Source organism: Macaca mulatta, chromosome 13, assembly GCF_049350105.2.
Source record: "Macaca mulatta isolate MMU2019108-1 chromosome 13, T2T-MMU8v2.0, whole genome shotgun sequence".
Lineage (NCBI taxonomy): Eukaryota > Metazoa > Chordata > Mammalia > Primates > Cercopithecidae > Macaca > Macaca mulatta.
Window position 1 is genome coordinate 63236816 of NC_133418.1, and position 22214 is coordinate 63259029.

The 22214-nt window shown below is 41.0% G+C and overlaps 1 protein-coding gene across 2 annotated transcripts in view; it reads left to right on the top strand.

Moving 5' to 3' along the window:
- The window catches only part of XPO1 (exportin 1), a 60352-nt gene extending 39503 nt beyond the window's left edge, over positions 1 to 20849 (top strand). Inside the window, exons 11-26 of one of the 2 annotated variants that reach the window (XM_077958644.1) lie at positions 1136 to 1264; positions 2555 to 2713; positions 4069 to 4266; positions 5405 to 5543; positions 5707 to 5888; positions 5974 to 6130; positions 6205 to 6368; positions 7543 to 7677; positions 8890 to 9073; positions 9385 to 9491; positions 11709 to 11903; positions 13593 to 13761; positions 14577 to 14711; positions 15386 to 15545; positions 16962 to 17058; positions 19810 to 20849. In XM_077958644.1, coding sequence (XP_077814770.1) covers positions 1136 to 1264; positions 2555 to 2713; positions 4069 to 4266; positions 5405 to 5543; positions 5707 to 5888; positions 5974 to 6130; positions 6205 to 6368; positions 7543 to 7677; positions 8890 to 9073; positions 9385 to 9491; positions 11709 to 11903; positions 13593 to 13761; positions 14577 to 14711; positions 15386 to 15545; positions 16962 to 17058; positions 19810 to 19956 — 2457 coding nt within the window. In that variant the 3' untranslated portion in view covers positions 19957 to 20849. The remainder of the gene's footprint in view (positions 1 to 1135; positions 1265 to 2554; positions 2714 to 4068; positions 4267 to 5404; positions 5544 to 5706; positions 5889 to 5973; positions 6131 to 6204; positions 6369 to 7542; positions 7678 to 8889; positions 9074 to 9384; positions 9492 to 11708; positions 11904 to 13592; positions 13762 to 14576; positions 14712 to 15385; positions 15546 to 16961; positions 17059 to 19809) is intronic. The other variant, NM_001266844.1, reaches the window with a different exon arrangement.
- The last annotated feature ends 1365 nt before the right edge of the window (positions 20850 to 22214 follow it).

The following is a 22214-nucleotide window of genomic DNA, read 5'->3' on the forward strand; positions in this document are numbered from 1 at the left end:
ACTCGGGAGGCTGAGGCAGGAGAATGGCGTGAACCTGGGGGAACGGAGCTTGCAGTGAGCCGAGATCGCGCCACTGCACTCCAGCCTGGGGCACAGAGCAAGACTCCGCGTCAAAAAAATAAATTAATTAATTAATTAAGTATCTAATTGGAACATTATAACTTAACCTCTTCAACTTCGTAGAGTTTGGTAACATAATATGGATTTATGGTGTTTGAATGATGAGTTTATGGCTTAAGTTACGTAAAAACCTTTCTATTGTCAACAGTCCTATAGAGAACATTCTCAGACATAAGATATTATGCAATTGTTGAAACATTTACTTTCTTTAAATATTTTAATGTTTAATTAACAGATTATTAAGGTTTTAATGCCCCCTGAATTCCCAACCCCAGATGATAGCTGTTTATCTTCTCAACAATAGAATATGTAAGCCAACTTTCCCATATTCTTATTACTCTTAGATATATTGACCATTTCCCAAAATCCTAAGCAATCACAAGTTTTAGGTCCTGTGTAATTACACAGAAAGTATAACATTCCTAAAAGTCATATCACAGATTCTAGGAAAGTTGTTACGGAGCCTTGTTATTTTAGATGTCTAAGGACACATCAAAAGAAAACAGTTTAGGCCAGGCGTGGGTGGCTCATGCCTGTAATCCCAGCACTTTGGGAGGCTGAGGTGAGTAGATCACGAGGTCAGGAGATCAAGACCAGCCTGGCCCAACATGGCGAAACCCTATCTCTATTAAAAATACAAAAATTAGCTGGGTATGGTGGCATGCGCCTGTAGTCCTGGCTACTCGGGAGGCTGAAGCAGGAGAATCACTTGAACCCGGAAGGTGGAGATTGCAGTGAGCCGAGATCAAGCCCCTGCATTCCAGCCTGGGCGACAGAGCGAGACTCTGTCTCAAAAAAAAAATTAGTTTGCTCCTAAAGCATTTACTGTATATTGGGTAGGCAATAAAATTTCCTCTCAGTATATCTGCAAGATAAAATATGTTCATTCACTTGGCTGTTTTTGACATCTACGCCTATATTTAATTGTTAAAGCTTTTTCCTTTTAGTTGTGAATTTTAAGTAAAGTGTGTATCAGGCCAATTAATTTTATGGTTCCCTCCCCCCTTTTAAATAGTTCCTGAATGTTCCAATGTTTCGAAATGTCTCTCTGAAGTGCCTCACTGAGATTGCTGGTGTGAGTGTAAGCCAATATGAAGAACAATTTGTAACGCTATTTACTCTGACAATGATGCAACTAAAGCAGGTAATACAATACTATCTTGAAAATTGACTGGATAATTTTAGTGCCTTAGAAAATACTGAATTCCAAATGAGTTATTTTAGAACAACGTATCATAGATCAGCCATAATCTTATCTTATATTTATTACATAAAATTTGTAGTAAGCTACAAATTGTTAATGATGTTTCCAAAAATTTCTTAAAACTCAGGTTTGGGGTGTGTTGTGGTAATTTATTTTTGCACAGTTTTGGAGCTTGGTCTTTTGGGAGATATCTGACCAGACAATGGGAAACCTGGGAGTTGTTCCTAACATTGTGTCTGAAGGAATTCTTTTCAGCCCTAGTTTGATTGGTTATCTATTAAATGATCTAGAAAGTTATTTATAATACTGTGTTCATGGCCAGGTGTGGTGATTAACACTGTAATCCCAGAACTTTGGGAGGCCAGAGTGGGAGGACCAGTTGATGCCAGGAGTTCGAGACCAGCCTGGACAACATAACCAGACCATCTCTACAAAAGATTTAAAAAATAGCTAGCTGTGGTGTTGCATACCTGTAGTTCCAACTACTCTGGAGGCTGAGGCAATAGGATCGCTTGAGCCCATGAGTTCAAAGTTAAAATGAGCTATCGTCACACTACTGCACTCCAGCCTGGATGACAGGACAAGTCCCTGTCTCTTAGAAAACAAGGAAAGATAGATTACTGTGTGTGTTTGTGATCTGAATGAATTAATTCATTATTTTTACATTTTCAGTGTCAGTGAGAAAGGGATTAAGTCCAATACTAGAAAAAATGTAAAGGCTGTGATAGCGGCCTTACTAGTTGCAATTTAATTTATTTGAGAAGAGTCAAAATCTAGGTCTTAGAGATATAAGAATAGGTATACCGGACCTAGGAGTTCTATATGTGGTTTAATATTAGCAAAAGGGTGTTGGGATCTTAGGGCTTAAAAATAATAGTGTTGGCTGGGTGCAGTAGCTTACACTTTTAATCCCAGCACTTTGGGAGGCTAAGTTGGGAGGATTGCTTGAGCCAGGAGTTCAAGACCAGCCTGGATTTGTAGATACGGTCTCTACAAAAACTTTTTAAAAAATTAGCTGGGTGTCATGGCACATGCCTGTGGTTCCAGCTATTTGGGAGGTGCTGAGACTGATTGAGCCTAGGAGGTGGAGGCCGCAATATGCTGTGATCATACTACTGCACTCTAGCCTGGACAGAGTGAGACCTTGTCTCAAAAATAATAATAATAAAATATAAATGTCTTTTGTTGTTTTATGAAATGCAAACTGATCATCCCTTTTTAAATTTGCAGATGCTTCCTTTAAATACCAATATTCGACTTGCGTACTCAAATGGAAAAGATGATGAACAGAACTTCATTCAAAATCTCAGTTTGTTTCTCTGCACCTTTCTTAAGGAACATGATCAACTTATAGAAAAAAGATTAAATCTCAGGGAAACTCTTATGGAGGTAAGCTGTGTGGAGCCTTTGCTCCTAAAATTCTGCTCTACCTACTAATAACTCTTAAAAGTGCCTTTTTTCAAAAATGTATGTACCTTTTGAGATTTCTTATTACTTAATACTTGACCTGTGCATGATATATATTCTTAATTCCGAATTACAGTCATAAGCCCAGTTTTCTGATTTTATGTTCTCCATAAAGCCTAGGACTAAACATTTATAATCAAAATTAAATTACTAATTATTATATCATTTCTAAGGTTAAAATTCCAAAGACCTTATTTTAAAATTTCACTTTTAATTCAAATAACATTTGTTCATTTAAAGATACACAATTCAGCGTGTAATCCCAGCACTTTGGGAGGCAGAGGCAGGAGTTCGAGACCAACCTGGCCTACATGGTGAAACTCCATCTGTATTAAAAATACAAAAAAATTAGCTGGGCGTGGTGTCACGTGCCTGTAATCCCAGCTACTCAGGAGGCTGAGGCACGAGAATTGCTTGAGCCCAGGAGACTGAGGTTGCAGTGAGCCAAGATCACAGTACTGCACTCCAGCCTGGGTGACAGAGCAAGATTCTGTCTGAAGGAAGAAAATATATATATATATATATATATATATATAACATAAATATATACACACACACACTCTTCAGTGGTGTATTAGTATATACCACTGAATATACTAATATTATATCACCATTAATGTTATACCACCATTAATGTTATACCACCATTAATACCTAGATCCAAAACATTTTCATCACTCAAAGATGACCCTTTACCTATAAAACAGTCACTTTCTCCTTTGTTCTCTCCCCAACTTCTGGCAACCATTATTTTGGTTTCTGTCTCTGTAGATGTATCTATTCTGATTATACCATATAAAGGAAATCATACATGTGACCTTTTTGTGTCTGGTTTCTTTTATTTGGCATTGTGTTTTCAATGTTCTTCCATGTTGTAACCTGTATCAATACCTCACTTTTTATCATGGCTGAGTAATATTTTCATTGTAAGAATATTCCGTATTTTGTTTGTTCTCTCCTCTGTAATGGTACATTTGTGTTGTTGATACCACTTGCCTATTGGCACTCAAGGCCTTTTAAATAAATGTCATTCCGTTAGGAGACATGATAAAAATACATATTGATCAACAACTATGTGAGAGATTTTTGAAGTGCTTTAGGGCATGTCAGAAGAAGCAGAGTTATTCCAGAGTTTACTGTCTGATAAGTATTGAAATCTGAGTTGTGATGAATAAAACATGAATTTTTATTTTCCCTTAAGGTGTAATAAGTGAAAAGCAATTTGAAGTTGGTAATGTTTAAGAATTATTTTTTAATAGTTTTGGTCTTCTCTGTAGGCCCTTCATTATATGTTGTTGGTATCTGAAGTAGAAGAAACTGAAATCTTTAAAATTTGTCTTGAATACTGGAATCATTTGGCTGCTGAACTCTATAGAGAGAGTCCATTCTCTACATCTGCCTCTCCGTTGCTATCTGGAAGTCAACATTTTGATGTTCCTCCCAGGAGACAGCTATATTTGCCCATGTTATTCAAGGTAACAGAGTGGTTGGTTGAGTGTTCTTCCTGTTGCTTGCTGTGGTTTTGAGGTCTGAATGCAAATACTTCTAATCTATCTAAATAAATTAGCTACGAAAAGAGAGCCCAACAACTTCTCCATGAGTGTGGAAAACTAGAACATGAAAGGAATTGAGTCTAGAACCTTGGTTCTCTTTTTTTTTTTTTTTTTTTTTTTTGAGACAGAGTCTCACGCTGTCGCCCAGGCTGGAGTGCAGTCGCGCGATCTCGGCTCACTGCAAGCTCCGCCTCCCGGGTTCCCGCCATTCTCCTGCCTCAGCTTCCTGAGTAGCTGGGACTACAGGCGCCCGCCACCGCGCCCGGCTAATTTTTTGTATTTTTAGTAGAGACGGGGTTTCACTGTGGTCTCGATCTCCTGACCTTGTGATCCGCCCGCCTCGGCCTCCCAAAGTGCTGGGATTACAGGCTTGAGCCACCGCGCCCGGCCGAACCTTGGTTCTCAAGAGTGTGATCCTTCTCTCAGTATCAACGTCGCTTGTGATTTTGTTAGGCAAAATTCATTGGCCACCTGCCAATCTACTGAACCAGAGTCTAGAAGTGAGACACAGGAAACTCCTGTAACAAAAGTTGGCTTTAAAAAAAATCACATTAAAACACACTTAAATAATTGTAAAGCCATTTTTGTAGAATTACAGTGAAAAATTTTCTTCTGTTGGAGACAGGGTCTTGCTCTGTGGCTCAGGTTGGAGTGCAGTGGCATGGTCATAGCTCACTACAATCTTGAAATCCTAGGCTGAAGCAATTCTCTTGCGTCAGCATCCCAAGTAACTGGTTGCAGGCACGCACCACCATCCCCAGCTAATTTTAAATTTTTTAGTTTTACTTTATATTTACATAGTTTTTTCTGTTGTGCTTTAAGCCCCAGTATTTTTATTGTTTTAGAGATTGGGTGTCGCTGTGTTGCTCAGGCTCCTCTCAAATTCCTGGCCACAACAGGTCTAGAAAGAATTGCCTCCAGAATAGTTAGAATTATAGGCATGAATCCCTTCACATGGCTGGCCTGTGGGTTTTTTTGGTTTTGTTTTTAACTAAGCTTCTACACTAATGATTTCAGTGATCTAATGATTTTTTCTTGATTGATTTATTGCTGAATATAGGTCCGTTTATTAATGGTTAGTCGAATGGCTAAACCAGAGGAAGTATTGGTTGTAGAGAATGATCAAGGAGAAGTTGTGAGAGAATTCATGAAGGATACAGATTCCATAAATTTGTATAAGAATATGAGGGAAACATTAGGTAAGTTAATAAATACTGTTAATCTTTACCTTTATAAATTTATTCTGGGGTAGAAATATATTTTAGAAAATGTACTGTAGTTTCTAAATATTTTCTAAACATGGTATTCATTGGTAAAACTCTTTGCTCATTATTTGCATTTGAAACAATTTTTTTTTCGTAGTTTATCTTACTCATCTGGATTATGTAGATACAGAAAGAATAATGACAGAGAAGCTTCACAATCAAGTGAATGGTACAGAGTGGTCGTGGAAAAATTTGAATACATTGTGTTGGGCAATAGGCTCCATTAGTGGAGCAATGCATGAAGAGGATGAAAAACGATTTCTTGTTACTGTTATAAAGGTATGCAAGGGATAGGTATGAATTAGAATTGCTAAATAAGTATTATGTTGTTACAATAAATGATATAAATCTGTCTTATTTACAGGATCTATTAGGATTATGTGAACAGAAAAGAGGCAAAGATAATAAAGCTATTATTGCATCAAATATCATGTACATAGTAGGTCAATATCCACGATTTTTGAGAGCTCACTGGAAATTTTTGAAGACTGTAGTTAACAAGCTGTTCGAATTCATGCATGGTAAATCTCTTTCTTTACTATATTTTGTTTTTATTTTTATTGAACAAAATAAATGAATGTTTTTGTCTTGTTAGAGACCCATGATGGAGTCCAGGACATGGCTTGTGATACTTTCATTAAAATAGCCCAAAAATGCCGTAGGCATTTCGTTCAGGTTCAGGTTGGAGAAGTGATGCCATTTATTGATGAAATTTTGAACAACATTAACACTATTATTTGTGATCTTCAGCCTCAACAGGTATGTTAAGCACTGAGCATATGTTATTTTTAGAAAGTAACACCTGTATCAATCTGTATGTATCAGTGGAAATAGGAAGGCAACTGTTGGATCCAATAGAAGTGTTTCTGATTAAACTTTCTTTTTTCCTTGAGAACAGGGTATTACTCTGTTGCCCAGGCTCAAGTGCAATGGCACGATTACGACTCACTGCAGCCTTGAACTCCCAGGCTCAGGTGATCTTCCCACCTCAGCCTCGTGGGTAGCTGGGACTACAGGCGTGCACCGCCTTCACACCCAGCTAGCCTTTTTCTCCCCCCTTGGTAGAGATGGGGTTTTGCCAAGGCTTGTCTTGAACTCCTAGCTTCAAGCGATACGCTAGCCTCAGCCTCCCAAAATTATTTTATATGTGTGAGCCACGATGCCCGGCCTGATTAAATTTTCATAGTGAGACAGATTCTTGTTTTTGTTTTTGGGGGGGTGTGTGTGTGTGTGTGTGTGACGGAGTCTCCCTCTATCATAGAGTCCAGGCTGGAGTGCAGTGGCACAATCTCTGCTCACTGCAGCCTCCTGGGGTTAAGTGATTCTCTTCCTCAGTGGCTGAGATTAACAGGTGCGTGCCACCACGCCCAGTTGACTTTTGCCTTTTTAGTAGAGACGGGGTTTCTCCATGTTGGTCAGGCTGGTCTCAAACTCCTGACCTTGTGATCCGCCCGCCTCGGCCTCCCAAAGTATTGGGATTACAGGCATGAGCCACCACCATGCCTGGTTTGGGTTTTGTTTGTTTGTTTGTTTGTTTTGTTTTGAGATGGAGTCTACCTCTGTCACCCAGGTTGGAGTGCTGTGGTATAATCTCGGCTCACTGCAACCTCTGCCTCCCAGGTTCAAGCAATTCAAGCCTCCCAAGTAACTGGAATTATAGGCACTTGCCACCATGCCTGGCTAATTTCTTTGTATTTGTAGAAGAGATGGTGTTTCACCACGTTGGTCAGGCTGGTCTGCAACTCCTGAACTCAAGTGATTGGCCTGCCTCAGCTTCTCAAAGTACTGGGATTACAGGAGTGATCCCCACCGCACCTGGGCCAAAATCAGTTTCAAGATATTTGAGTTGCTTGTGTGTGAATTGCTTGTGTGTGGTTTTCCTTATTAGGGTGTATAAGAACATAAAAGTTAAAATGTCTGCTTTTTAAAATAGGTTCATACGTTTTATGAAGCTGTGGGGTACATGATTGGTGCACAAACAGATCAAACAGTACAAGAACACTTGATAGAAAAGTACATGTTACTCCCTAATCAAGTGTGGGATAGTATAATCCAGCAGGCAACCAAAGTAAGTATTCTACTTTTTCTTAAAGTTTTCATGGGATTTAAGAAGACTGTGTTCCTTACAAATATATTGAATTCAAGCCTTTAAACATGTATGTGTGATCCGTAAGTGCTTTTATGTGTGGCTTTGTACATTTTATTATCTGGGCCAGGCGTGGTGGCTCACGCCTGTAATCCTAGCACTTTGGGAGGCTGAGGCGGGCGGATCACCTGAGGCCAGAAGTTCGAGATCAGCCTAGCCAGCATGGCAAAACCCCATCTCTACTAAAAATACAGAAATTAGCTGGGCTTGGTGGCACATGCCTGTAATCCCAGCTACTCAGGAGGCTGAGGCAGGAGAATCACTTGAACCCAAGAGGCAGAGGTTGCAGTGAGCCGAGATCGAGCCTCTGTACTCTAGCCTAGTCGACAGAGCAAGACTCCATCTCAAAAAAAAACCTGAAAATCTGGGCCGGGCGCGGTGGCTCACGCCTGTAATCCCAGCACTTTGGGAGGCCGAGTCAGGCAGATCACAAGGTCAGGAGCTCCAGACCATCCTGGCTAACACAGTGAAACTCCGTCTCTACTAAAAGTACAAAAATTAGCTGGGCGTGGCACCGGGCACCTGTAAGTCCCAGCTGTGCTCAGGAGGCTGAGACAGAATGGCGTGAACCCAGGAGGCAGAGCTTGCAGTGAGCCAAGATCACGCCACTGCACTCCAGCCTGGGCGAATAAACGAGACTCCGTCTCAAAAAATATTTTACTTCATTCTTAGGTAGATATGGACAAAAAGGCTTTTGTGTTCGTTTTTACCATTTGGGATTATAAATATGATTTAGGGTAAGGGAAGTGTAATGGCTTTTGTTTCAGTAATTATGTGGATAATTTTTTTTTTTTTTTTGAGACGGAGTTTCACTCTTGGTGCCCAGGCTGTAGTGCAATGGCATGATCTCAGCTCGCTGCAGCCTCTGCCTCCCAGGCTCAAGGAATTCTCCTGCCTCAGCCTTCCAAGTAGCTGGGATTACAAACAAGCGCCACCATGCCTGGCTGATTTTGTATTTTTAGTAGAGAGAGGGTTTCTACATGTTGGTCAGGCTGGTCTTGAACTCCCGACCTCAGGGTGATGTGCCTGACTCAGCCTCCCAAAGTGCTGGGATTATAGGTGTGAGCCACCTCACCTGGCCATTATGTGGATAATTCTTACATGATAAATGGAATTTGCTTTTTTTTCTCCAAGAATGTGGATATACTGAAAGATCCTGAAACAGTCAAGCAGCTTGGTAGCATTTTGAAGACAAATGTGAGAGCCTGCAAAGCTGTTGGACACCCCTTTGTAATTCAGCTTGGAAGAATTTATTTAGATATGCTTAATGTATACAAGTGCCTCAGTGAAAATATTTCTGCAGCTATCCAAGCTAATGGTAGGTGATTCTGATTTCTTATACGATGCAGTATAAACACTTCTCTTCTACTGCCTCAAGTCAAACATTTGATATTTTTCACAGATTTAAATTAGACCTCCCATTTCCCAGATGACCCTACACATATTTAAAATAGTTATGTGTACCTTTCCCTTTTAAAATTAGTCTTAAAGCTTATTTTCCCAATAAATCTTGTGTAGTTTTGGCTTTAAACTTTTTAATGGTAAAATGGAATTGCATCTAATGTACACCTGAGTACCGCTGTATAATTTTAGTGGTAAAATTAGATTCCATTTGATTCAATTTTGTAGGTGAAATGGTTACAAAGCAACCATTGATTAGAAGTATGCGAACTGTAAAAAGGGAAACTTTAAAGTTAATATCTGGTTGGGTGAGCCGATCGAATGATCCACAAATGGTAAGTGAGAGATGCTTTGCTTTTGGTTTTTAGTGTTGATGCTGTGTTTTATGGAGTGTGCTATACTCTATTATGTGCATTTTGCTAATTTAAAGCATATCAACTTTGTAGTTATTTTATGGCATTTTATTTATTGTAGTCCTTAATGTTAATATACTGTATTCCATCTTCAAAAGAAACTGCTGTTAATCAATAGCGAAGGGTGGTGATATGTAACAAGATAGCTAAGAAAATTGGGTCATTTTATGTTTCCATAGATAGGTCAGGAGGATTTAGTTAATGGAGTACGGGTGCAGTTTTTGCATTCCTCTTGATTTTTGGAACAATTACTAGAGCTACAAAGTTGTCATTACTTTACCTCTTTGGCAAAGTGATTGCTTCCCAGATTAAAGGCTTGAAAGTCTTTTTTACACTCTTTTTCTTAAATGATTTGCAGAAAAGGAAATCATTTTCAGTAATAAAAACCAGCTGCGTATGCCTCAACTTGTAAAATTGTGAATTACTTTTAGGTGTTAACTGTATGGTTTCATTCTTTTTATTCACTTGAGCCTTGGGAGATTCCAAAAAATTCTATTCTGATACTACTACTAGTTGGAATAGTGGGTTTTTTTTGTTTTTCTTTAACAAGTGTGCTAGTTATTTTAATAATTTTGGAATTTCAGTATTGTTTCTTGTTAAGGAAATACTTTTCAGTAAACTTGTTCTGAATATAATTCTCATGGAATACTTAAGTTGGCTAACCTAAATATCGAAAGGTTCTGAACATGTGTATTATGTGATCAGAACTGTATTTAAAATGTGAAAGCAGAATGTAAGATGTATTGAAGGAATTGTGATGCTTGTAGTTTACAAGAAGCTTGGGCACATGTCAGGAGCACAGTGGGAATAATACAAAGGGGTATCATATTTTATAAGTAACATTAATGATAAAGTTTGGGATATTTGTTCACATGAAACATTACATTTATTTTTCTTGTCTTGGCTTGTCACGGTGACTCATGCCTGTAATCCCAGCATTTTGGGAGGCCGAGGTCGGTGGATCCCTTGAGGTCAGGAGGCTGAGGCAGGAGAATCGCTTGAACCCAGGAAGGTGGTGGCAGTGAGCCTAGATCGCACCATTGCACTCCAGTCTGGGCAACAAGTGCGAAACTTCATCTCAAAAAAAAAAAAAAAAAAAGAACAAGAAGTTACTCATTAAGTATAACTGAGTTTACTTAGAACCATGAAAATCCTACTGGGCATCGTAGCATGCACCTGTAATCCCAACCACTAGGGAGGCTGAGGCAAGAGAATCGCCCCAGCTCTTCAAGTCCAGTTTAGGCAACACGGCAATATTCAGTTTCAAAAAAATAATAGAAATCCATAGTCTTTCTTATTTTCTGAGAGTAATTGATTGATGTTATTTCTGCTTGTGAAAATACAGTTAGCATTCATTAGATTAAAACATTATTCTGAGTTGGGCAGATCATGAGGTCAGGAGATGGAGACCACTCTGGCTAACCTCGTGAAACACCTTGTCTCCACTAAAAATACAAAAAAATTAGCTGGGCATGGTGGCAGGTGCCTGTAGTCCCAGCTACTCGATAGGCTGAGGTAGGAAAATGGCATGAACCTGGGAGGTGGAGCTTGCAGTGAGCTGAGATGGCACCACTGCACTCCAGCCTGGGCGACAGAGCGAGACTCCCTCTTAAAAAAAAAAAAAAAAAAAAGACATTATTGAGGGCTCGCTTGCTGCCGTCTTACATATACAGTATACATTGAATCCTGATTGTGCCACACTAACTTGGAGCCACCAATTGAATTTTGAGCCTCACTTTCCTTATTATAAGAGTTTTGTAGCTGGGCATGATGCTATACCTGTAGTCCCAGCTACTCAGGAGACTGAGGCACAAGAATTGCTTAAACCTGGGAGGTGGAGGTTGCAGTGAGCAGAGATTTGCCACTGCACTCTGGTCTGAGTTGACAGTGAGACTGTCTCAAAAAAAAAAAAAAAGTTTTGAATGACACTGTTTCCATGAGACTTCCCAACCCATTGTGATTTCCTGCTTTCTTTTGCTAAAAACTGTTTTAACGTAGGAAAACCTAATACAAACACAAGATTTTCCTATTTTCAGTAGATAATCATGCTACGTCTTACAGACACGAATAACCTTGTTGTTTAAAATAGTCACCACGTACCTAGATTAAAACATAACTTTTTTTTTCCCTCCTCAACAGGTAGCTGAAAATTTTGTTCCCCCTCTGTTGGATGCAGTTCTCATTGATTATCAGAGAAATGTCCCAGCTGCTAGAGAACCAGAAGTGCTTAGTACTATGGCCATAATTGTCAACAAGTTAGGGGGACATATAACAGCTGAAATACCTCAAATATTTGATGCTGTTTTTGAATGCACATTGAATATGATAAATAAGGTGTGTAATATTTCAGTTATGTACGGGGAAAATTCTAGCGGATAGCCTTAATTCTTGAAGGCTAAAGTATATCTATGGATATAACATAATTTTAATGCCATGGAGCTTAAATATTTATACTTGTATATTAGGGAAATACTTTTTTTGTTTTCAAGAACTTCCCAGGAGTTTGAAACCAACCTGGGCAATATAGTGAGACTTCATCTCTACAAAAAGTTAAAAAATTAACCAGTCATGGTGGCATGTGCCTGTAGTCCCAGCTACTGAAGTGGCTGAGCGACAGTGACACTGAAGTGGGAGGATTACTTGAGCCTGGGAGTTCAACGTGGCAGTTTGCTGAGATCATGCTACTGCACTCTAACATGGGCAACAGAGTCAGACCATTTCTTAAAAAAGAAGAATTTACTACACAGAATCTTGATTGGTAAAAAGTAAATGTGGAAAATAGATTTTAACATTCACATGGTATGTAGCATTTATTGAAACCTCATAGCAGGTCGGGGCATCCTTTTATGAACGTAGTTAGTTTGAATACATGAGAAAGTCTGCATGATTCAATTATAAAAGTGTAGTATATGCTTATAAGAAACCGAAAAATGTATTAATCAACAAGAGAAAATAGGCTGGGAATGGTGGCTCACACCTGTCATCCCAGCACTTCAGAAGGCCAAGGCAGGCAGATGACGTGAGGTCAGAAGTTCAAGACCAGTCTGGCCAACATGGCATTAAAAATACAAGGCCGGGCGCGGTGGCTCAAGCCTGTAATCCCAGCACTTTGGGAGGCCGAGACGGGCGAATCACGAGGTCAGGAGATCGAGACCATCCTGGCTAACACAGTGAAACCGCGTCTCTACTAAAAAAAATACAAAAAACTAGCCGGGCGAAGTGGCGAGCGCCTGTAGTCCCAGCTACCCGGGAGGCTGAGGCAGGAGAATGGCGTGAACCCGGGAGGCAGAGCTTGCAGTGAGCCGAGATCGCGCCACTGCACTCCAGCCTGGGTGACAGAGCGAGACTCTGTCTCAAAAAAAAAAAAAAAAAATACAAAAATGGCCAGGCGCGGTGGCCCATGCCTGTAATCCCAACAGTTGGGAGGCCGAGGCCGGTGGATTGCCTGAGATCAGGAGTTCAAGACCGCCCTGATCAACATGGTGAAACCCCGTCTCTACTAAAAAACAAAAATTAGCTACTCGGGAGGCTGAGGCAAGAGAATCGCTTGAACCCAGGAGGCGGAAGTTGCGGTGAGCTGAAATTGCACCACTGCACTCCAGCCTGGGCGACAGAGCAAGACTCTGTCTCCAAAAAAAAAAAAAAAGCGAGAGATAAAAGAAATGGTAAGTGGACACATTCACATGGTAACTTAAATTTTTTCGTAATCTGTAGTGGTGGTTTCAAATTAAAAACAAAAGTGATAGTAGTAGTGTTACGGTAATAATGGTTTTGATGAGTTCTCTATTAATAAGGATAGCTTTCTCTTTCAATTTGATAACTCATGTGCGTAACAGGGAACAGTTTCATTTTCCATGGGAGGTGGATTGTATTTTGTTTGGGTTTATCTTTCAGGAGGCATTATATCTTCTATGGTTTATTGAAAACTCCAAACATTTTTACTGGATTAAGCCTTGCTTTTCCCCTCCTGCTAGCACAGCGAAGACACTGAAACATTATTTTGTTTCCACCACTTATTTTTAGGACTTTGAAGAATATCCTGAACACAGAACGAACTTTTTCTTACTACTTCAGGCTGTCAATTCTCATTGTTTCCCAGCATTCCTTGCTATTCCACCTACACAGTTTAAACTTGTTTTGGATTCCATCATTTGGGCCTTCAAACATACTATGAGGAATGTCGCAGATACGGGTAAATAAATTTAAAAGATGTTCTTTTATTCATTTGCCTGTCAATCCAAAAATACAAATATAGATAGTTATATACTTGTACATAGGAAGGTATTACTTGTTCAGAGTTTTGAATGCATGAATTACATATATGAACATCTGAGAAAATCCTATAAGCAGTTTAATCAACTGTTCCACTGCACTCCAGGTGAGTCCATAGGCAGAATTGAGTTATGGGAGAGGGGCCTAGTAATAATTGGTTTATGTAATACCAAATTCTACTGAGTAGTGATGTTGTAGAAGTTCATACAGAATCAGCTAAGCTTTCAGAAATGGTGAAAGGGTGGTAATGGTCGTAACTTAGATTATAATTTTTCTCCATAGGCTTTTTTTTTTAATATTCACAAATTTTTTTTTTAATTTCAATAGTTTTGGGGCAACTGGTGATTACATGAATAAAGTCTTTAATGGTGATTTCTGAGATTTTGGTGCACCCATCAGCCGAGCAGTAGGAACTCTACCTTATGTGTAGTCTTATCCCTCACCCCCTCCCACCCTTCCCCACAAGTCCCCAAAGTCCATTATATGATCTTTATGCCTTTACATCTTCATAGTTTAGCTCTCACATAACTTAGATTATAATTTATAAGTAAGCCAGCATTGGATATAGTTGTACTCCATTATCAATTTAAGAAACCTTAGGCAAGTAATTATTAGTCATCATCCCCAAAAAAAGGGAGAATAGGGTTAGATTCAGAATACTTTGATAAGAGCTAAATACTATCATGAGTGCTGTCAGTCTGTAGTAACTTTCCATTGGTATTCTATGTCTTTTAGGCTTACAGATACTTTTTACACTCTTACAAAATGTTGCACAAGAAGAAGCTGCAGCTCAGAGTTTTTATCAAACTTATTTTTGTGATATTCTCCAGCATATCTTTTCTGTTGTGACAGACACTTCACATACTGCTGGTAAGAATTTAATACGTTTAAGATTTAAATGTTGGGCCGGGCGCGGTGGCTCAAGCCTGTAATCCCAGCACTTTGGGAGGCCGAGACGGGTGGATCACAAGGTCAGGAGATCGAGACCATCCTGGCTAACACAGTGAAACCCCGTCTCTACTAAAAAATACAAAAAACTAGCCGGGCGAGCTGGCGGGCGCCTGTGGTCCCAGCTACTCGGGAGGCTGAGGCAGGAGAATGGCGTGAACCCGGGAGGCGGAGCTTGCAGTGAGCTGAGATCAGGCCACTGCACTCCAGCCTGGGCGACAGAGCGAGACTCCGTCTCAAAAAAAAAAAAAAAGATTTAAATGTTAAGTGCCGGCCGGGCACGATGGCGCATGCCTGTAATGCCAGCACTTTGGGAGGTCGAGGCGGGGAGATCATGAGGTCAGGAGTTCGAGAACAGCCTGGCCACTATAAAAAAAATTAGCCGGGCATGGTGGCATGCGATTGCAATCCCACCTACTCGGGAGGCTGAGGCAGGAGAATGGCTTGGATCCGGGAGGCAGAGGTTGCAGTGAACTAAGATTGCACCACTGCACTCCAGCCTGGGTGACAGAGCGAGACTCTGCTCAAAAAAAAAAAACACTAAGATCTATGGTTATATTACATTTTGGAGTTAATAATTTTCTTCTTATCAACAGGTTTAACAATGCATGCATCAATTCTTGCATATATGTTTAATTTGGTTGAAGAAGGAAAAATAAGTACATCATTAAATCCTGGAAATCCAGTTAACAACCAAATCTTTCTTCAGGAATATGTGGCTAATCTCCTTAAGTCGGCCTTCCCTCACCTACAAGAGTAAATATGCCTTTTAATAAACGTAGAATGTTCCTGGTCGGGCACAGTGGCTCACACCTATAATCCCAGCACTCTGGGAAGTCTAAGATGGGAGGATTGCTTGGGCCCAAGAGTTGGAGACCAATCTAGACAACAAAACAAGATCCCGTCTCTACAAAAAAATGAGTCAGATGTGGTGGTGTGCATCTGTAGGGCCAGCTACTTGAGAGGCTGAGGCGAGAGGGTTGTTTGCATCCTGGAGTTTAAGACTACAGTGAGCTATGACCACGCCACTGCACACCAGCCCGGGTGACAGAGCGAGACCGTGCCTCTTTAAAAAAGCAAAAAAAAAAAAAAAAAAAGGCCACGCACAGTGGCTCATGCCTGTAGTCCCAGCACTTTGGGAGGCTGAGGTGGGTGAATCACAAGGTCAGGAGTTCAAGACCAGCCTGGCCAAGATGGTGAAACCCGTCTCTACTAAAAGTACAAAAAAATTAGTCGGGCATGGTGGCGGGTGCCTGTAATCCCAGCTACTTGGGAGGCTGAGGGACGGAATTGCTTGAACCCAGGAGGCAGAGGTTGCAGTGAGCCGAGAGCGCATCACTGCACCCCAGTGTGGGCAACAGAGCAAGACTTTGTCTCAAAAAAAAAAGTAAAAATAGGCCAGGCGCGGTGGCTCGCGCCTGTAATCCCAGCACTTTGGGAGGCCGAAATGGGCGGATCACGAGGTCAGGATATCGAGACCATCCTGGCTAACACAGTGAAACCCCATCTCTACTAAAAATACAAAAAAATTAGCCAGGCATAGTGGCGGGTTCCTGTAGTCCCAGCTACTCAGGAAGCTGAGGCAGGAGAATGGCGCGAACCTGGGAGGCGGAGCTTGCAGTGAGCTGAGATCCTGCCACTGCACTCCAACCTGGGCGACTGAGCAAGACTCCGTCTCCAAAAATAAAATAAAATAAAAATAAAAAGGCTAGGCACGGTATCTCACACCTGTAATCCGGGCACTTTGGGAGGCCTAGGTGGGCAGATCACCTGAGGTCAGGAGTTCAGGATTAGCCTGACCGATATGGAGAAACCCTGTCTCTATGAAAAATACAATTTAGCTGGGCATGGTGGTGCATGCCTGTAATCCCAGCTACTCGAGAGGCTGAGGCAGGAGAATAGCTTCAACCTGGGAGGCAGAGGTTACGGTGAGCCACGATTGTGGCATTGTACTCCAACCGGATAAACGAGCAAAACTCTGTCTCAAAAATAAAAATAAATTCTTGATTTAAAAATCCATTATTGGGAGGCTGAGGCAGGAGAATGGCTTGAACCCAGGAGGCAGAGATTACAGTGAGCCGAGATCGCGCCACTGTACTCCAGCCTGGTGACAGAGCAAGACTGTCTCAGAAAAAAAAAAAAGTTATTTAATAATTGTGTTTTGATTTGCAGTGCTCAAGTAAAGCTCTTTGTGACAGGGCTTTTCAGCTTAAATCAAGATATTCCTGCTTTCAAGGAACATTTAAGAGATTTCCTAGTTCAAATAAAGGTATGTATTTATTTGCTCTTGCAGAAATATTAGGGGTAAATGTGACCACTTAATTGTTACATTGTAGAATTTTTATCACTTGATTTGACATGCCAAATGAATGAGGTTTCAAGAGAATACCTTTATACAGTCTCTCTAATCAAAAAACCTGAGACTGGTAATAGAGTGAAAAACTAAAGTCCAATAAGGATAGATGGGTTTGAGATGTTATTTGGATAAACTTGTTACTAATGTAATTAATTTTAGGTTACTAATGTAATTAATTCTTAAATATATAATGGAATGTTGGGTAAGAAAAACAATGGTAGTTCTTTTTATAATTTTATACCAATTTTGTTAGTTGAGAGAACCATGAAAGTTACTAGATAGAATGTCTTCTGTTATACAGTGCTTTATTCATACTTTTGGGAAGGGTTTTTCTTTGAACATCTTGCTTTAAAGAAATGTGGAAGTACTGTGAAATCCTAAGTAGCTGATGAATAGTTTATCCATGATTGTTGAATAAGAATTAGTCTCGTAAGCTCTTAAATATTTTCTCCAAAATACAAAGGTTTTATTTTCTTTAACTGTAAAAATATTAACCAATTTTTTAAAACCTAATGAAAGTTACCTAGGCTTGGCGCAGTTGCTCATGCGTGTAATCCCAGCACTTTGGGAGGCCAAGGTGGGTGGATCACCTGAGATCAGGAGTTTGAGACTAGTGTGGCTGACAAGGTGAAACCCCTGTCTCTACTAATTATACAAAAATTAGCTGGGCATGGTGGTGCACAGCTGTAATCGCAGCTACTTGAGAGGCTGAGGCAAGAGAATTGCTTGAACCCAGGAGGCAAAGGTTGCAGTGAGCCGAGATTGCATCATTGTACTCCAACCTGGGTGACAAGAGTGAAACTCCATCTCAAAAAAAAAAAAGACCAGGCGCGGTGGCTCACGCCTGTAATCCCAGCACTTTGGGAGGCCGAGGTGGACGGATCATGAGGTCAGGAGATCGAGACCATCCTGGCTAACACGGTGAAATCTCTACTAAAAATACAAAAAATTAGCTAGGTGTGGTGGTGGGCACCTGTAGTCCCAGGTACTCGGGAGGCTGAGGCAGGAGAATGGTGTGAACCCGGGAGGTGGAGGTTGCAGTGAGCCGAGATCACGCCACTGAACTCCAGCTTGGGCGACAGAGCGAGACTCCATCTCAAAAAAAAAAAAAAAGTTACCTGATAGCTACGAAGACAATAATAATATAACTAAACTTGATTTAATGACAGTCATTAGCCTTAGGAGAAACATCTTTCTTGATATCTTGGCATATGAAGAATTTTTAGCTGGGCGCGGTGGCTCACACCTGTAATCCCAGCACTGTGGGAGGCCGAGGCAGACGGATCAATTGAGGTCAGGAGTTGAAGATCAGCCCAGCCAACATGGTGAAACCTCATCTCTACTAAAAACACAAAAATTAGCCAGGTCTGGTGGCGGGCACCTGTAATCCCAGCTACTCAGGAGGCTGAGGTTTCAGTGAGCTGAGATCGTAACACTGTACTCCAGCTTGGGCAATAAGACTGCCTCTCAAAAGAGAAAAAAGTGTCTGGGTGCAGTGGCTCATGCCTGCTAATCCCAGCACTTTGGGATTGCCTGAGTTCAGGAGTTTGAGATCAACCTGGGCAACATGGTGAAACCCTGTCTCTACTAAAAATGCAAAAGATGAGCCAGATGTGGTGGCGCACACCTGTAATCCCAGCTACTGGGGAGGCTGAGGCAGGAGAATCGCTTGTGCCTTGGAGGCAGAGGTTGAGATAATGTGCTGGCGGGCTATAAAACAAGACTTACCACAAAAAGAACAAAAATTTGTGTGAATACATAGTAGGTGTATATACTTAGGGGATGGGACGCATGAGATTCTTTGGTAGAAGCATACAACACATAATCACATTGAAGAATATTTACTGTATGGTATCACACCATGAATTTTTTTTCTTTTTTGAGACGGAGTCTCGCTGTGTCGCCCAGGCTGGAGTGCAGTGGCCGGATCTCAGCTCACTGCAAGCTCTGCCTCCCGGGTTTTTACGCCATTCTCCTGCCTCAGCCTCCCGAGTAGCCGGGACTACAGGCGCCCGCCACCTCGCCCGGCTAGTTTTTTGTATTTTTTAGTAGAGACGGGGTTTCACCGTGTTAGCCAGGATGGTGTCGAACTCCTGACCTCGTGATCCGCCCGTCTCGGCCTCCCAAAGTGCTGGGATTACAGGCTTGAGCCACCGCGCCCGGCCTTTTTTCTTTATTTTTGAGACAGTCTCGCTCTTATCACCCAGGCTGGAGAGCAGTGGCGTGATCTTGGCTTACTGTAACCTCTGCCACACAGGTTCAAGCGATTCTCCTGCCTCAGCCTCCCAAGTAGCTGGGATTATAGGCGCCTGCCACCACGCCTGCCTAATTTTAGTAATGACAGGGTTTCACCATGTTGGCCAGGGTGGTCTCGAACTCCTGACTTCAAGTGATCTTCCTGTCTCTGCCTCCCAGAGTGTTGGGATTACAGGCACCTGAGCCACCATGCCTGGGGCCCATGATTCTTTTGTAACCTTTTTCCCCCCAGCTAACAGGTTTGGTTCATTCAGCTATGTACTATACTGTATCACTATCCTATAATTTAAAACCCAGCCAGTTTATGGATAATTATATTCCTTCTCTAAAAAGAAAATTACTCATCTGTGATTTCTTTCTTTGCAAGTTGAAGTTTATTGTGTTGACATTTCAACTATGTCTTCACAGGAATTTGCAGGTGAAGACACTTCTGATTTGTTTTTGGAAGAAAGAGAAATAGCCCTACGACAGGCTGATGAAGAGAAACATAAACGTCAAATGTCTGTCCCTGGCATCTTTAATCCACATGAGATTCCAGAAGAAATGTGTGATTAAAATCCAAATTCATGCTGTTTTTTTTCTCTGCAACTCTTGTTGGCAGAGGAAAACAGCATGTGGGTATTTGTCGACCAAAATGATGCCAATTTGTAAATTAAAATGTCACCTAGTGGCCCTTTTTCTTATGTGTTTTTTTGTATAAGAAATTTTCTGTGAAATATCCTTCCATTGTTTAAGCTTTTGTTTTGGTCATCTTTATTTAGTTTGCATGAAGTTGAAAATTAAGGCATTTTTAAAAATTTTACTTCATGCCCATTTTTGTGGCTGGGCTGGGGGGAGGAGGCAAATTCGATTTGAACATATACTTGTAATTCTAATGCAAAATTATACAATTTTTCCTGTAAACAATACCAATTTTTAATTAGGGAGCATTTTCTTTCTAGTCTATTTCAGTCTAGAAGAAAAGATAATGAGTAAAACAAATTGCGTTGTTTAAAGGATTATAGTGCTGCATTGTCTGAAGTTAGCACCTCTTGGACTGAATTGTTTGTCTAGACTACATGTATTACAAAGTCTCTTTGGCAAGATTGCAGCAAGATCATGTGCATATCATCCCATTGTAAAGCGACTTCAAAAATATGGGAACACAGTTAGTTATTTTTACACAGTTCTTTTTGTTTTTGTGTGTGTGTGCTGTCGCTTGTCGACAACAGCTTTTTGTTTTCCTCAATGAGGAGTGTTGCTCATTTGTGAGCCTTCATTAACTCGAAGTGAAATGGTTAAAAATATTTATCCTGTTAGAATAGGCTGCATCTTTTTAACAACTCATTAAAAAACAAAACAAAACAACTCTGGCTTTTGAGATGACTTATACTAATTTACATTGTTTACCAAGCTGTAGTGCTTTAAGAACACTACTTAAAAAGCAAAATAAACTTGGTTTACATTTATTTTTCCTTTATTGACTCAGATTTATTCCTATATTAATGATAGTGGGTATTTGTGTTTAAGCATCAAGTAACATTTTAAATGAAGTTGGACCCCTTGATTTACAAATAAGATTTCTAAGGTTATTGTTACTAGTAACTGCAGCAGGTGTGTAAAATGAACATGTTCCTAAGACACCTTTTGTTCCCAAGAAACAAATTCCTCCAGTGGCATTTTGACTCATTTTATCTTTATTTGAGACTAGAGGGTACTTCTTGTCTAAACTCTAGTTAGCATCTAAGTGTAACAAAGAATAAAACATTAGCCTTAGAATGAGAACATAGATGTAACCTGGTACAAATATCAGTTGTATTCTTTTTTTTTTTTTTGAGACAGAGTCTCGCTCAGTCGCCCAGGCTGGAGTGCAGTGGCCGGATCTCAGCTCACTGCAAGCTCCGCCTCCCGGGTTTACGCCATTCTCCTGCCTCAGCCTCCCAAGTAGCTGGGACTACAGGCGCCTGCCACCTCGCCCGGCTAGTTTTTTGTATTTTTAGTAGAGACGGGGTTTCACCATGTTAGCCAGGATGGTCTCGATCTCCTGACCTTGTGATCCACCCGTCTCGGCCTCCCAAAGTGCTGGGATTACAGGCTTGAGCCACCGCGCCCGGCCCAGTTGTATTCTTATAAATGTAAGTAAGTAAGCTAAGTAGCCATAAGCCTTCTAAAAAGGGTGAGTAGAACTAGGTTTGGTAGCTCACACCTAGTAATCCCAACCCTTTGGGAGGCCAAGGTGGGTGGGTCACATGAGACCAAGAGTTCCAGACCAGCCTGGCCAACATGGTGAAACCCTGTCTCTACTCCCGGTAGGAGCCCAATGTACAGCATGCAAGAAAGAATAAATGAATGTACACACAAAGCAAGAGTGAAGGATTGAGGCAATGGTCCATGGTAGTTGTTTCTGAAGTTACTTGAGCAAGGACATTTTCATTTTCTTTTCTTTATTTTTTTTTTTGAGACGGAATCTCCCTCTGTCACCCAGGCTGGAGTGCAGTGGCATAATCTCGGCTCACTGCAACCTCTGCCTTCTGGGTTCAAGTGATTCTTCTGCCTCAGCCTCCCAAGTAGCTGGGATTACAGGCATGTGCCACCACACGCAGGTGTGTGCCACCACGCCCGGCTAATTTTTATTCTTCAGTAGAGACAGGATTTCACCATATTGGCCAGGCTGGTCTAAAGTCCTGACCTCATGATCCGCCCGCCTCAGCCTCCCAAAGTGCTGGGATTACAGGCGTAAGCCACGGTGCCTGGCCTTCTCATTTTATATAATGTGTGTGTAAATGGACAACTAAGGATTATCAGACATCTGAGGGCAGTCTCAATATGGATTT